Here is a 16,690-nt window from a genome sequence, read left to right on the forward strand (position 1 = left end):
TACTCATAAACACATACATTCAGCCTCCTTCATTTACATGTCACAAACCACAATGCAAGGTTAGGTTGATGTATTCTTTTTCAGTTTACATGCATAAATAGCCTGATTTGTTTGAAATATCATGTTAGGGTTGTTCAGGGTGGAAGCCTAACATACTACTACATTGTGTACTGCTAATGTAATAGTTTATTAACTACTTCTGGTTCATTTGTTATGCCTGAAAAGGAAAGTTTTGTGGAGCACATTGCATTCTGGGATTCAGTATTATGTTGTACATTGCATCATTTTGGCAAATGTTATGTTTTCTGCCCATAAAGAAATTTACAACAATGGTATTTATACATACTGCATAGTATAGAAAGTAGTGTTTCTATTACTACTTGGTGTATGTCCTTTTACCTGGATGGATTTAAAAACATTGATTGTTTGGATAGCCTTTGCTTGATTAAACTCTGCATATGATTCACAAACCTCCTCTGCCTTTTTGGAATCATCATCTAGCTTCTTCTTTTTACTCTCAGGCATCAGATCATCAAGGTAACTAAGCTCCCGATTGGAAAAAAAACAGTCCAGCAGCTTACGGATGAACACTAATGCCAGCACCTGCAGGAAATAAACACACTTATGTCACTGTTATACTATATTACACCCATAGTTTTTAAATCAACCTTTATCACTGTTCCGTGTTTATAACAGTTGAGCATTGCACTATTAAGGTCATGGGTTTGATTCCCAGGCAATGCATGAACTGATAAAGTGTACTGTGTACTTCGAATGCTTTGGATAAAAGTATCTGTCAATATATAAATGTAAACTAATACACATAATGATTATTTCTCGCCAGTGTTCACTAGAAACACATTTTATTCTAGTATTGAATTGTTAATGAAGTTTTAACACACCTAACATTAAAAGTATGTACTTTGTTTTGGGTCGTACCATCATAGGGAAGACGATTGCGGCAGGGGAAGTTTTGATGACCCAGAGCAGCACAAGGCAGGTAAGTTGGGTTAGAGTGAACAGGTGGACTTTCCTCAGAGGAACGTGACGTAGATAAATAAAGTCTGGCTGGTGCTTCGCTGGCATGCCAAACAACTTCAGACGGTCAAAGAACTGAGCAAGACAGGACAGAGAAAGATGACAAGTATCTGACGTGTCACTATATACACACATCTATGTTAAGTGTCAGATGAATGTCTACCTGAATGCCTTTTAGAGATGAGGCGCCCATATAAAGAAAAACACCATAGAGAACTGGCATGGGAATGAACTGTAAAACAAAAAGCAGTCCTTTAAGATATTTTGTTTTGTTATCTGATGCAATGACATTAAGTATGCCTCATTTAAGTAGGCCACATATTATATGTATCGACAGATTTTGTGCGATTACCTGTAATGCCCCAGTCATGAACACAGAGCAGCCCATCAGTAGAAAAATGACGAGACCAGTCAGCCTTTGTTCTCTAATACCCAGAAATCGAGGTTGCTCTCCAGGGGCAGAGCTTTCAGACTCCAGCTTCAGGCTGTTGACGTGGGAAATTGACAGGACGGTTGCTGCGACAAACCAGGGCAACCCCATTATAGAACATACAGCTAGCATCACTCCAACCACCAGAAGATCCAAATGGTACCCGCAGCCTTTCTGTGTAGAGGAAATAGAGAACATACTGATCATACACAAATATGATCAGCAGAGACACACACACATCCTCTGTAAAGGCTACTTTAAAAAATATACATACTAGAAGTTTGTGCTCCTTGCGGTTTATGATGACGGCGGTGATCTGTTGGTCCATGAAGATGAGGATGGTGCAGAGAAGAGCTGGTATTGAGGCAGCCAACACAGTCCACCATGGGTTTCGCCCAATGGGGTTAATTAGCCAACCCCGGTCATCACGTGTGGGCTGTAAACACAAGGAGAAATTTAACAAAATAGCACGGTAATCATACTTTCTCCCTAGTATTACTGATCCTTTTTTCCTTTCATCCTTTCATGATCCTTTCATATATTTTTCATCTTTACTAGTATTACCTTAAGAAACTAACAAATTTTCAGCAGCTATTCCTTCCTTCTTTATTGTCCAGTGTCACATGAACCTTACAAAATCATTCTAAAATGCTGATTTGACACAAAGTAGATGTTACGATTCCTATTTTAGGACTCTAATTTTGATATGTATTTTCTACTCCCATTGTTCCTGTGTTTGCCTTGTTTCCTTAGCTCCCTGGTTTGTTTCCTTGGTTATCGTTGTTTGTTGCTATAGTGATTCATTACCATAACCTGTCCCTTGTTAGCCTCTTGATATGTTGTGCATGGAGTTTCCTATGTTCTTTGCCTGGTGTTGTCCTTTGTGAATGTATTGTGTGCTTAGTTTTCAGTTCTATTTCTGCCTTCCTTTTCCCCTGTGTTTGGATGTACTCAGTGTTTTGCCTTTGCTTTAAATCACTTTTGTTATTTTGTTAATAAACTTATAATACTTCATTTGGATCCTATGCTGCATTCAAGCCATGTTGGAATTACCGTAAATAAAGCTCTGTATACTTTTGAATCACTCGCATGTAACTCTTATGTCATGTGTAATATAATTATGTTATGTGTAATTACAAGTTAAGCATGTGAAGGCTTTTTACAGTTTTCGACATGGCATAAAATAATCTCTACCTTCCATCTTCTCTGAAACATCACACGTTACATTAGAAGTTTTTACTGTCAATTTATTGTGTCATTGTTTAATAAAAGTATTTATATCTTAAGAAAAATATTAATATCCTAAAAAAATCTTACTAACCTTAAACAATAGCATATAAATTAGATAAATTGACTAAATATTTTTTACAGTGTAATGTACAATTTTGGCACAGTGGCTCAGTGGGGTAGCACTGTCGCCCTCACAGCAAGTCCCCGGTTCGAGTCCCTGCTGAGCCAGGAGTCCTTTCTGTGTGGAGTTTGCATGTTTTCCCTGTGTCTGAGAGGGTTTCCTCCGGGTGCTCAGGTCACAATCCAAAAACATGCAGTATAGGTAAATGGGAGATGCTAAATTGTAAGTAGGTGTGAATGCGTGTGTGTGTGTGTGTGAGTCCCAAGCCATGTAATTAGGGGTTGGGCAAAGACCTGGCAACCTACCCCAATTCAATCTAAATTGAGGAATATTTGTTAACTATGAATCAGTCTAGCTCAATTGTTCATTTAAATCCCTGTCCGCACACAGCGCATGTATCTGGATTAGCCTGGGGTATAAACTCAATTCCAAGACTCAGCATTGTCTTATCATCTAATCTGTCACTGCAGGGGTGCCACTCTAATCTAATCATATGGACAAATGTCCCAGAAACAAGTCATGAACAAATTGCACAAAAAAAGGACTGGATTATGTCTGGACAAAAAAGAACTGACTGAAGACTGAAGCAGTGCATTCATCACTGTAAGGTAAGCTTTGAATGAAAAAGCTTTCAAAACAGAGCTGTTAGAAAGAACTAGAGAACTCAAAACATTCAGGAGAGCTTTTCCTCTTTACTGCCCCACACAGATGATTCCTTTTGGGTACCAATTAAATCGGGTACCAATGGGTACCAATTTAATTTGGCAGCTATTTTAGTTTATTTGTCTAATTTATATTTTATCATATGTTAGAGTTTGCAATAATATAAGAACATCGTATTTTAATAATGATAGAACAGGCTTCATATATAAATATATAAACACGCATTAGCAAAAGTTATAGTAAAAATGATATAGCCATGTTTTGAAACAAATTATTATGTTTCAGTTTTTCAATTTAATTTAATTATTAAATTATTCAATGTCCAATTTTTATTGTGATTGGCTTGACATTTTATTTATTTTTTATTAGGTTAAAAATAAATATACCTCAAATATGTATGGATATATAATGTGTAATATGATGAACACAGTACTTCAATCCAGTATATACATTCTATTTCTGCAAAGATTTTCTAATAAAAGGGATGCTGATCATGACACTGAGGAGGGCATTTTGGAAATTATATTAAAAGTCCTTCCTGAAGAGCATGGATATTCCACCAGAGGGCAGAAGACATGTACTGTCCTTCATAGTATACCAGTATTTGTAATCAAAGTATTTAAAGCCTTAGAAAGCCATTTACCAAATTTAGTACATATAGCGTTAAAGGGCTAAATATGCAAACACCAGTGTGTGTGTTTGTGTGCACATTTGACTATTGATTCCTACCTTGAATTTGCTGGGCACTTGTAATTTTTGGGATGGAATTCCAATGATATAATCAAGCAGGACCATGAAAACAATGGTGAGGAACACAGCAAAATCACTGATCATTGACCGTACCTACATCACAAAAACAAATGAATACACACTTTTAATTTATTGTATACAAAATCACACAGTATATGCAAAAACAAATGCATATGTTTGAGAATATTAGTATTTCAGTATATTTAAGTATTTCAGCCTCACCCGTGTTGGGAAGTATCTGCTAGTCTTGAACTGTTTCAGGAAGCTAGACAGGAAAACAGTACCGAAAAACAAGATGGCTGACCAGAAGAGAACATCAGGGGTGTAGGGACCATGGTGTCCACACGCCGATCCAATAAACTGCCCCTGGAGATCTAAACACTCCTACTCACAAACACACACAAAGTTTGGCTCATATTTAACTGAACTGGCAGCCCAGACGCTGACTCAGTTGTGAAAATAGGATTAGCACTAAATGCGATCTGTGTGAGACTACACTGTGAAATAACATTGCACTACAGTAATGGGACGAGAATTGAATAACAGGACTCCTTCAACTGTATAATGTGTCATAAGGTGTTCTTTTCCCAGCATGATGATGTGAGATGATGTACATGACAATGTGAGGCTGTTGAGAAGTTAAAAGTGAGATAAATCACATTTAAAGGAATATTTTGTCCCGTTAATATTTACACTTAAAGACATATACAGGGTATGTTCAAAATCACCTAGTCTAGTCTAGAATCTAGTCATATTAGTGGTCTAACCAAAAACGGTTGCTTTTGCATGATGATGCATCCACACCAGTAGGTGTCAGTATAAGTAAGTCTTAGATTGTTGTTGTATCAGCCAGCTAAACAAAAAAATACATAGTGTACTTTTAAGGTAAGACCATGTAAGAATGTTTTAGTTTTCAGTAGTTTGACTAGACTGTGTGTAAGGATTGTGGAAGGTTGAAGTACCGTTACAGTGAGGTTGCTCCATGGCACTGCAGAGGCTGTGACGTTCCTCTGATTCCACAGTTCTAGTGTTTTATTACTGGGATTATCAGGCTCTGCGCACCTACAGCTGATGGCATACAATGTGTTCAAATGTGTGTTCACAGTTATTCCAGTCTTCATTTTTCATTGATGTCTAGAAGAATAACTTATTCTCCTTACTTACTTAGAACACAAAATTAGAAACCCAGGATATTTCCTGAGATTCAACTTGCATAGGTGTCTGTATATATGAGTTCATATACTTACTAGGCTAGTGTTAGTTTGTCCAGATTGCCATGTCTGTTGATCGGGTACAGTTCTCCAAGATGGAAAAGTTTCTCCAGTGCTTCATAAATAAAGATAAGGCAGATGAGCGAAGCAAAAGCTTCCTCTGTAAAACGTGTGATGTAACAGACCAAGGAGCTGGCATCCGTTGCAACAAGAATCAGACACAAGAAAGCTGTCCACAGACCAATACTAGTACGCAGGGACAGGTACGAGAGGTCGAAGTCTCTACAGGGACAGAAACAGGCAGGCCAGAATACAATAGAGAGGGTTAAAATCTGATTTTCTATGATATATTTATCGCACAATATTAGGAGTGAGGCTAAATTAGTAAATTAATACTAAATTGATACAGATTGTAAATATATATTCTACATCCCCTGAAATGAGCTTTATGTTTTTAAAGGAAAATTATTATTAGACTATAATATAATAATTAGGGCTGTCAATCGATTAAAATTTTTAATCTAATTAATTACATACTCTGTAATTAATTAATCTAAATTAATCGCATACACAATCTTACAATGTTTACATGGTACAATTTCTGGTAAGCTACGTTTTTATTATTATCGCTTGACACAAATTTCACGATTTCAATTTAATCTAATTATTGTGATTTGATGCAATATTGACTCATTTGGATAAATATTAGGTACACAAGATAGGCATTCATTTTTCTCAAGAAAAAAAAATCTCACCCAATGCTGTAAAAATACAGCTATCCATATCAGCTGGTAGTATTTAAGGTTAAAAATAGCTCAAATTAAATATAATGCGTGTTTACAAATAACAACTTTGATATAAGTAAAAATATAATCCATACGTAATATACTAGTAGGCTACATAAATGTTGAAAAATACTCTCTATAGCTCTTTTTTATAGCCAACTATAACATGCTATATGGTCATGAAATGGCTTTCCTGGGGTAACTTAGGGCTAAATGTTATGTGACATAATTGTTCTCCAGCTGTTTTATTGACCTCTTTTCGCGGTTGAAAAACACTGATTGATCGAGGAATATACATTTCGGTAAGTTTTAGACTGCCCTACTGTATCTTTCAACATTGGTCAATCGTGTTTATTTACTATTAGCTAGAGATGATCGGTTCACGTGCCGCTATAGGGATCTGTCATGTCACATTTACAAGCGCCAAAACGGTATTGTTTGATTTTCGTAATAAAATTAACAGAATCTGAGAGCTTAGATTTTTTTAATATCATAAGTAACGTGCTCTGTCTTGTCTGTTTCCGTGTCCTCTCTTTGGTGCGCCATTTTTCTGTGCGTGAGAAAATGGTTGTGTGACGTGAGAGCGCGTGAAAAGTTACAACACACATACACACACACACACACAAGCGCGCTTTCTCTCAGACACACTCGCCGACTCACGCACACACTCCTGGATCCTTTGCATTGATGTGGTACTTTAGAGTTTGACGAACTCCGTTTGTTAAAAGTAAATGTTCCAAACAATGATCCAAGCAGCGCGTTCTTGTCTCCCTCCTTCTTTTTACACGAATGGTAGAACGGCTCCGCAAAGGTCAAAACGTAATGGATTAATGTGCGTTATTTTTTTTAACGCGTTATTTCTTCTCAGATTAATTAATCGAAATTAACGCGTTATTTTGACAGCCCTAATAATAATACAATATTTTAATATTAATAATAATCATTCATATTATATTATTTAAGAATTATTAATTAATTAATTAATATATAATACATATAATATAGAAATTATTTTAACAAATGTATTAAAATCACAACAACCAATTAATTTTTTTCTGGGTAAGAAAGTGAATGATTAGTTAATACTTAAATATGTATATTAATAATACTTGGTCTGGTCTGTACTGACTTGCAGAACTTGAAGAGAATCTTTTCAAACACAAGGACGGGTCCAGTGCTTCCCAGTATAGTTAGCGGCTGACCAGCAAACAGAGAATATGCTACTCCAGTCATAGACGCTCCTAAAAGAGACTCAATCGCACTCTGACACACACACACACACACACACACACACACACACACACACACACACACACACACACACACACACACACACACACACACACACACACACACACACACACACACACACACACACACACACATGACTGCTGTGTTTTGCATTAAAAACATATTTTTACATGACTTTCCCTAATAGACCACACAGAAACAAAACTGTGTGTGTTTGCGTACTTACAATGCGTCCCTCTGTAGCCTCTCCCAGAAGCCCTCCAAACGTGATAACAGGTGACATGCAGGCACAGTACAGAAATAGAAAAGAAGCTACACACTGCAAACTCAGACCATCTTTATAATCACTCAGATAAAATGGAGCTTTTCTCTTCACATCCAGAATCAGTCCTCCAAACAGTCTACAGAGAGAGTAATGAGAAGGAGAGAAATATATATTTCCACAAATTTCTATTGTTTCCATTCTGAACTAGTAACATTTCTATCCATTAAATATGCTTTTGTTAATTCAATGTTTATAAAGCTGTTTCTCCTCATATGGACTGTTGGCAGCTCCCCGCAATGTAGATGATTTCTGGTTTTAATATCCTGGTGAGGATATCTGGTTCCCAAAATGTAGTTAAAACCTGACCCACACACCTTCCAGTTCTCTGTAGTTCTGGTCCATGGTGTTCCCCATGCGGCTCTTCCTCATCAGGAACCACTGTTCCGTTCGGCACTCCAGGCATCTTTCTTTTCTCCTATTCCAAAAGAGAAATAGATACATTACAACAAATAATCATTCACTTAAGCTCGCTTTAAAAAGTGTGTTTTTCCATACCTGCGATGGGACATTTTTAGGAGGTTCTATGCGTATAGAAGGGTCCCATTCTCCTGGAGGCAAAACTGTCACTTGATCCAGAAACTCATCAATACCAGCCAACAAATCATTCCTGTCCTTGGCCTTGTATGCAACATCATGGAAAATCTAAATGATAGAAGTAAGAAAATATATTAAATCGAAAAGAAGAATTTAGAAGTTTTAATTTAATCTACAAATGGTATTTCTGAAAACTTAAGGACTTGGGTTAATGCATTAATATCCAATGAGAAAATGCTATGACTACTGATACACTGTATGTCTAGTTCTGCATTGACCTCATCGGTCATGATGGTGGCCATAGAGCGACCGATCTCATGGTACTGCTGGGCTTTTCCATCTGGACCAAGCAAAATGAACAAGAATCTGCAGAGTAAAGAATGATTTTGATCATTCGGTTACAGTGGATTTATCAGCTCCATGCATGCATTTGCAAACAAATAGTTTATACCTAGTGGGAATGGGAACTTCAGTGAGCCCTGTGAGGAGTACAGCAGGAGACAGGCGGACAAATGCAACGATGGATCTCTCTAAAAAGTCCAGCTCTCCAACTAGCACATTAGAAGCTTCAGCTCCAGTTGGGATCTTTTTCATGAAATGTGTGTCAACCTACGGAAAGAGAATCATAGCAGTGTTGATTTTTGTGTTATTTATATACTATTATAATACGTATTCATATTTTCAGCTTTTATTTTCATTTATTTATTTTCAGTATTCATTAAAATTTTTGGTTTAGGCTTTAGTCATTTCCTTTTCCATTTTATTTTTATTTCAGTTTTATTAATTTAGCACTTCAACTTAAACATATTTTATTTTAATTATAATTGTCAGGGCAAAAGTGTTTCAGTCTTTATTGAGATGGTGAAGACTGGAAGCAGAGTGGGAAAGGGGATCAGGGATCAGGAAAGGTCCGTGACCCAGAGCTCGATCTCGGGTCACCCGAAGTGCAACCGCACTACATGTCAGAGTGTTGCCCATGAGGCTATCAGCTCCAACGTTCATGTTTTACATGTAATATTTATCCTATTTTATTTCAACTTTATTTCATTTATTATATATAAATAAATCATGGAGAACTCTATTAGTGGCTATTTCAGACACAAACAGCTGTTCATTTCAGTCAGGGTGATAGATAAGAAGAACAGAAGAACAGCAGGTGTGTAATCTAATCTGATTGGGGCCATCCTCACTGTCACTCTGTCTAAATGTCTGACATCTGGCTCATTACAGTTCATTTCCTGTTTCCTGATCAGTAGCATAACATTACACAAACAAGCTGCAGTACCTCTAAAGATCACCAGATGGCAGTGTTTGTGTGTACGTGTGGGTGCATTTGTCCCAGATGTTCTTGGTAATCGATACATTGCCTGCCTCCAGTGCGCAATCAGAATAGAAACAGAAATAAACAGATTGAATTCTGCTTGTTTTAATGGGTTGTCTTGCACTTGCATCATCTTTCCTCTCTTTTCTTATCCTATTTCTTTGTTCACCGTTCCATTTCACAAATTATACATTTTTCTATGTCTGTTTTCTCTGAAAACAGGATGCAGGACAGGTTTTTGCATAATTGTTTTTTCAGATTGTGTAAATTATTTGTGGCTTAATTTCTGGGGGTAAATAGAATGCCATAGATTAGAATGAGGCCATAGAATACTCTGTCTGAATTTGCTACACACAGTATGCATTGCAAACATTAGTGATATTGCGTCAATTTCATTCCCACAAACGTGTGTATCTCTTATTTGGTATTTTTTATTTGTAGTTTGATAAAAAATAATCTTCCAAATTAGTCTTGAATTTGTGGTTCAAGTACCTTGGAGAGATCCATCTGGCCATTATCCGGTGCTGCACTATTCTTTACATCTGGGTTTGTAGGTGGAGGCTGAGGAGAGGTGGCAAGACCTGACAGATACAATAACATATGAAAAATATATTATATCCACAGCATCCTAAAATATACCACATGAATCAGTTATGCATTATTCCCCAGTGGATACCAAATAAATGTGTTTAGAGTAATCTAAAATTAAAATTGGAAATTTATAGTTCTGAAATAAAGGTCATAAAAACTATAAAACAAAATATTTTAAAATATAACAATAAAATGTAAATATAGGGTGTTAGTATGAGACTGATATGGTAGAATCACTTATCAACCAAGTTATGTCCACTCTTTCATCTCCAATCATGAGCAAGCAAACAGATTTAACCAGTTAATTTTCATATCATATCCACAAGGATACCACACAGGACGTCATTAATGCACCAGAAGTAGTTTCGACCTCCAAAGAATGGTTTGAATGAGGAAATTCTGTTTACAGAATAATTCATGAAAGAAAAGAATTAGCTTTGCATTTCTCCTGTGGTATCTTTCAGAACAATAGCCAAATTGACTTCCTTTGTAAATGCATTACTGTAAACACACCTTTTACAAAATCAGAATCTAATTTGAATCTATCCACAGAGCTTAGGTTGTGTTTAACCAAAAATGTATTCCTTTATAGTACACATGTAAAATGTGCAGTTCAGCTCACCCGTTTTATCCATAGAGTGAGGTTCACTCTGTCTCCTGCCAGACTCGGTGAGGGATTTGACCATAGGCAGCAGGTTGTTCCTCTTTTTGTCGCTCTGGTGATGATGCCTCTTCAGAAGTGCCTCTCGAACCTTCATTCTTACACTGTCATTCAGTTCATGAGCTGCCTCCTGATGGTCAAGCACCAAATCTACACACAACAAATTATACATACACATGAGAACACAAATTTACATCAGACAATGTATATACAGAACCATATTGAATAATTTAAAGTGACAATGTCTTGTTTTGCAAGATTACACTGTATTGCGATAATGATCAACCTATTTAGGACTGAAAATTCTCTGTTGTATTCCAGCATGCTATATTGCAGTACTTTCCCACAATTCCAGTTGGAGCTGATGCAGCACTGTTACTCTGCATCACTCACTTCTTTCCTACACTCCAACCTTTACAGCATAATTAATCTCTCAGGCTCTCTCTGTCCTTCTCTTTCTCCGGCATTAATCTTGTTCCTAGCACTGCTGCAACATTGATCAAAATAGTCATGCCTCAATGAGACACAGGTTACATTATCAGTATGTTAGACTTTAATGTCAAATGTATGAATTAGGTATTCAAACTTATTTGCATGGTTGCAGGCAACTTTGATGGGAACTTATGACTCAAATATTCACAATTATTGCTGACTTCTATGTGATATTTTTTAATAATTAAATTAAATACATTTGCCCTTTTTTATAGTTGTCTGCAAAGTGATGTGTGTAATTAGTGAAACTAGTGGCACCAAACGGAATTGCAAATATTACTATTGTTTCCAAACAGGGGTGCGTTTCCCAAAAGCATCGTCGGCCAACTATGATTGCAATTTCCATTGAACTGTATAACGACATTACTAGCGACCATAGTTGGCTTTGGGAAACGCACCCCATCTTGTCCCAACCCAACTTTTGCAGTGGACATTTCAAGCCATTCAAACATGCACAATTGTAAAAGAACTGCCACAGTTTACACTCTTTTAAATATCAACCTACAAATGCAACTTTTATAGTTGTCTCTGGCTGCACATTAAATGAGATTTTAACACTGAGAAATTGACACATTTAACCTTTAATCAAAATTTTTCTATCTTTCATTTAAGGGCTGCTAACAGCCATGCCTCGTTTATCAAACTAAGTACCCATGGGTTTTATGAGGGTTTGCGTTTGTCTATCACTAACATGAGTGGGAGTGTGAGGCTGCAGTACGTGTGAAGATACAGGTGGGCCTAATATACTGTAGGACACACACACACTTGACACACTGCTATACTATTCCTCAGTAAAAATGGGTACTGAATAAATATAACCTTGTCAAGCTCGATCAGACTGTTAAAGAGGACCTATTATGCTTTTTTACATTTTCAACTTTCTTTAGTATGTTGCTGTTTGAGCATGAAAAAGGTCAAATCTACAAAGCACCAATTTACTCTAAAGAGAGTTATTCTTTATATCAGTGAGCACTGTTTCTGAATTCCCTGAAACGCCTCGATTATAGTCTTGAGTTTTCTTCTGTACACGTCACAATATTCCCTATTTAAATAATTCCTGCCCAATGCATACACAAAAAAAGGGTGGAGCCTGGTTGAGTTGCCTTAGTAGTGTGTTGTCACCATGTCCAAGAGATGCTGTTATGATAAGGGGTGTCACATTTCCAAAACATGCTCGAAGTGCAGTGTTGGGAAAGTTCACTTTCTACATGAACTAGTTCAAAGTTCAGTTCACAAATTTAAAATGAACTAGTTCAGTTCATAGTTCATACTTCAAAATTTTGAACTAGTTTATAGTTCTTTTTTTCCATATGTTACTGCGAGCTATTATTTTTCAAAATTATTGCCACAGCCCATATAGTACCACAGACAGCAATTATTTTATCGGCGGGCAAAGTTTGCACAGAACTGTAAGATTTTTCCCATCCTCACCGAACTTGTCATAAAACTTGTTTAAATGATCATACGACGCCTGCTTCATGCTTTTTGTTTTGATGACGCATGCAGCAGTGCGACACTGGTGGCTGGTGTTGCCAGATTGGGTGTTTTTTCCGCTACACATTAAGGCCTGTTTACAGTGTGTTTTATCCGGGTTTTCGCTCTACTAGTGCAGTGCCCGTGCAAAATCTGCTTTCTTCAACCCTCTCTGTCTCTGGTCCTGCGCTGTGCTCACTCAGTGTGCGGTGGGGGAGGGGAGTGGCCAGCGGCTAGAGTGGCAAAAGCCAATGTGTGCTTCTGTTACCGATATATATTTAACAATATCTTTTGCATTATCCAAACAATCGGCACTGCACTTACTCGTGCCCGTAGCAAGATACCTGTCAAGTTTGAAATCCATCGGATTAACGGTTCGAGAGATATGCGATTAACAGACACACAGACAGACAGACGTTCCTGTAATTTATAGATAGATAGAAATCTGGCACCCTATTGAACGAAGTTAAACTGAGAGACAAGCCGTTCACAGACACCAGAATGAACGAGTTCACAGTAACGTTCATCAGGCAGTTCAGTTCATGTTCTCCCAAAATATGGACGAGTTCATGAACTATCGTTCAATGGCACAACACTGTCAAAGTGGTTGGCTCTCACAATCACAAGATTGGTCCAGCTGACCATTTTACATTTATTCATTTAGCTGACGCTTTTATCCAAAGCGACTTACAATTGCTACATTTCAGAGGTTGCACGCCTCTGGAGAAACTAGGAGTTAAGTGTCTTGCTCAGGGACACATTGGTGTCTCACAGTGGATTCAAACCTGGGTCTCTCACACCAAAGGCATGTGTCTTAACCACTGCACCATCACCACCCAATCAAAGTGTTTCATAGAGACCGGAACTAAACAGAGCTTTACTGACAGACTGGGAAGAGAGGTGCTGCAACAATGTAAAATATGTGAAAAATAATGTTTTTTGAACATTCAAGCCTGTAAAGCTATTCTAGAAGACCCGTAAAAGGGCATAATATGACCTCTTAAAGCCAAATTCCTGTTGAGCAACTATTTAATATACTGGCATTTTGTTAATCTGATACAACAATACCATTAAAAAAGGTGTAATGTGTTATATATTTTCAATATTAAAATTCGTCCTTTCCCAGTTAAAACGTGCAACTCACCATATCCACTGATTTCTGACTGACCTGCAATTTCCTCGATGCAGTTGGCCTTCATGTCCAATAGGACAGTTCCATTTATGATGCAGCTTCGTAACTCAAACAGGCTATGGAGAGAGAGTGTAGCTACGTACGGCTTACTCCATCTCTCCCCGCCATCTTCCACATCCTCCTCAAATTTTAGCCACCTGAGAAGTATTAAAGAAAAAAGAGACTCATATAGACAGTCTCTTACTTTGAGTAGTATAGTAACACAAAAACACAAAAAACATAATAATGTAACGTAATAGATATTTCATATTTTCCAAGTAATATTTTGGACATATTTATAATGTAATTTCTATACAATAAATATGGTCTTTATGCATGAAAATAAATAGCTGCCTTTTTTGTATTATTATTAGGATGGGAGACCCAAGCATGTGGATGTTCATATTTTGGGGTCTGTACCATTTAAAAGATTCAAAACCCCTGAGTTAACCTACATTTTGCCACTGAATATCCTGTTGCAGGATAGGAAATGTGTTGACATTAAGAAACTATTCTTACCTAGCAGTTTCCTTCCACTCCGCATCTTTGCCGCCTTTAACACAGATTTCGTCAAGTTCTGTAAAGAGCTCATGTGCCACATGCTCCTCATCCTCTTCAGTGCCCAGAATAAATTGAACCCTCTGGGATGGAGTATCTGAGAAAGAGAGATAGGAAGAATGAGAGACACAGACAATAGTATATTTGTACAACTTTTTCATTTTCACTGTGTGAGAGGAAATAGAGGAAGGAAGCACAGTAAACAAAACCAGAGCAATTTTCAATGTTTGTTATCATAAATATAAGTTCATGCTTTAAGAATTTGTGGGCTCAAAGGCACAATGCTGAGAGGATGTAGGGTAATGAACCTTTTTATGATACAGTTGATACCCTGTGCTTCGGAAAGATTAATTTAACCTTAACTATCTGTCAATTTGTTAATTAGCTTTGTGGATTTTCATTCACTCTCTCTGCAGGTTACATCGTTATGCCAGTAGGTGCTGACAAGTGAATGTGAGTAAATCATCTGAATCATTCACTCAACCGATTCGTTCAAAAAAAGTATTCATTCAGGAACTGCATTTTATGGGTGCTTCTCAAATTGAAGGCTGCATCCTAGTAAGTCTGTGTCCTTCCTAGTCCAGTCCTTTTGAGGCTTGTAGGCTAGAGTCCCCTTCACCATTAAACGCTAGAATAAGACCATCTAGTAAGTGCGCATAGCTAAGTCACACATATTCCCGCCTCCACGGTCACGGCACGAAAATACTCATAAACTCAATACTCATACAAATATTTTATATTACTGGGTTTCTATTAATGCAGTGCAGTAAATGAAAACCGTCTTTGCTATCCCAGTGGCTTACATTATTGGCAGTTTATTACACAGCTCTGTGGAATACTTGATTCTGACTGGTCAATTGCGCCATCCAGCGCTATGTTATTCCCCGATATCAACCGGTGAAAGCAGATAGCGCAGGCTCATCCCGGTTACTGAAGTCAGCATTGCTATACGCTTGCTAGGAACGTTTTTTCTTCGTGGAAGATCTCCTTTTGGTGAACTAATAAATATTAAATATATTTTGTGTGCAGTTTTTAATTATGCCATCCAGTATTGTGGACTCGCTCTCTCTTGTTTCATATAAAAGCAGCTGCTGCTATTTTGTGACTATTGTTTTTTACACTGTTGGATTACAGGATAACAAACAGGTACGATTTTAAAACAGTTTAATCTGAAATCAATATCTCTTATCCCCATAATTATTTATGAGGCGAAATGCTGTGTAATAAGTGGTATGACTATATAATAATAAAACTAATTAAATATTTAGACTCAGATCAATATTTTGTGTCTAATTATTTACTTACATGGCAAGTAGCCGTGTAATAAGCGTACATCAAATGTACATCAAGCCGGTTCCCACTAAACACTGGACGTCGGATAGACATGCAGATCAAGCCTATGTTGGGTCCGTCTGTCCATGACCAATTCTGGACATCTATTCGATGTCCAAACTAGTACCAATATTTGGACGTCCAACCATGACCCAACTTGGACGTCATGTTGACGTTCAACATTTGACCTTTGAACTGGGTAATTTTTTTGGACCTCATTTGGACGTTTATTACAGGTGCAGGAAATCTACATGATTAATATGCAATATTTTTTTATTTACAAATATCAACATTGTTGTTATCAACATGATTAATACATATGAATACAGATTATTTATAATTATTTAAGATAATTTTCCAAAAACTCCATTTAATCGTCTCAGCAGCAGGTGATAACTGGAGAGGCATATTAAGGTGTAATGCTGTAGCTCAAAAAGTAGAGCGTTGGCACTTGCAATGCCAAGATCATGGGTTTGAATCCCAGGGAAAGCAAGAACTGATTGGAATGTAAATGTGTAATGCAATGTATGTCACTTTTGATAAAAGCGTTTGCCAAATGCATAAACATGGGACAGAAAACATGTCCTCCAACCTTTTGAAACATGGGACTACAGTTATAGAAGTTGTATAGAAACAATGTCTAAAATTAGTCTAAATTTTATGTTGAAAAGATGTCCACAAACGACTAGGGCTGTAATCTCCCAGTCGAGTAGTCGATTAATTGGTCGATACGTTCTGGCTCGACTAAAATTC

At 37.1% G+C, this 16,690-nt stretch overlaps 1 protein-coding gene across 6 annotated transcripts in view; it reads right to left on the minus strand.

The window, feature by feature from the left end:
* slc4a8 (solute carrier family 4 member 8) overlaps nt 1–16,690 on the minus strand; it is a 38,626-nt gene that overhangs the window by 3,645 nt on the left and 18,291 nt on the right. For all 6 annotated transcript variants that reach the window (XM_077198292.1, XM_077198293.1, XM_077198295.1 and 3 more), the window contains exons 4-22: nt 14,567–14,702; nt 14,045–14,205; nt 10,873–11,061; nt 10,152–10,240; nt 8,790–8,947; nt 8,617–8,704; nt 8,300–8,446; nt 8,119–8,219; nt 7,706–7,880; nt 7,358–7,491; nt 5,480–5,725; nt 5,195–5,300; nt 4,455–4,616; nt 4,212–4,325; nt 1,743–1,904; nt 1,391–1,642; nt 1,202–1,270; nt 940–1,113; nt 472–603 (exon numbers count right to left, since the gene is read on the minus strand). In XM_077198292.1, the coding sequence (XP_077054407.1) occupies nt 472–603; nt 940–1,113; nt 1,202–1,270; nt 1,391–1,642; nt 1,743–1,904; nt 4,212–4,325; nt 4,455–4,616; nt 5,195–5,300; nt 5,480–5,725; nt 7,358–7,491; nt 7,706–7,880; nt 8,119–8,219; nt 8,300–8,446; nt 8,617–8,704; nt 8,790–8,947; nt 10,152–10,240; nt 10,873–11,061; nt 14,045–14,205; nt 14,567–14,702 (2,795 nt within the window). The remainder of the gene's footprint in view (nt 1–471; nt 604–939; nt 1,114–1,201; nt 1,271–1,390; nt 1,643–1,742; nt 1,905–4,211; nt 4,326–4,454; nt 4,617–5,194; nt 5,301–5,479; nt 5,726–7,357; nt 7,492–7,705; nt 7,881–8,118; nt 8,220–8,299; nt 8,447–8,616; nt 8,705–8,789; nt 8,948–10,151; nt 10,241–10,872; nt 11,062–14,044; nt 14,206–14,566; nt 14,703–16,690) is intronic.

This window comes from Siphateles boraxobius, unplaced genomic scaffold (genome assembly GCF_051911475.1).
Source record: "Siphateles boraxobius isolate OS27281-9 unplaced genomic scaffold, OSU_SipBor_1 41, whole genome shotgun sequence".
Lineage (NCBI taxonomy): Eukaryota > Metazoa > Chordata > Actinopteri > Cypriniformes > Leuciscidae > Siphateles > Siphateles boraxobius.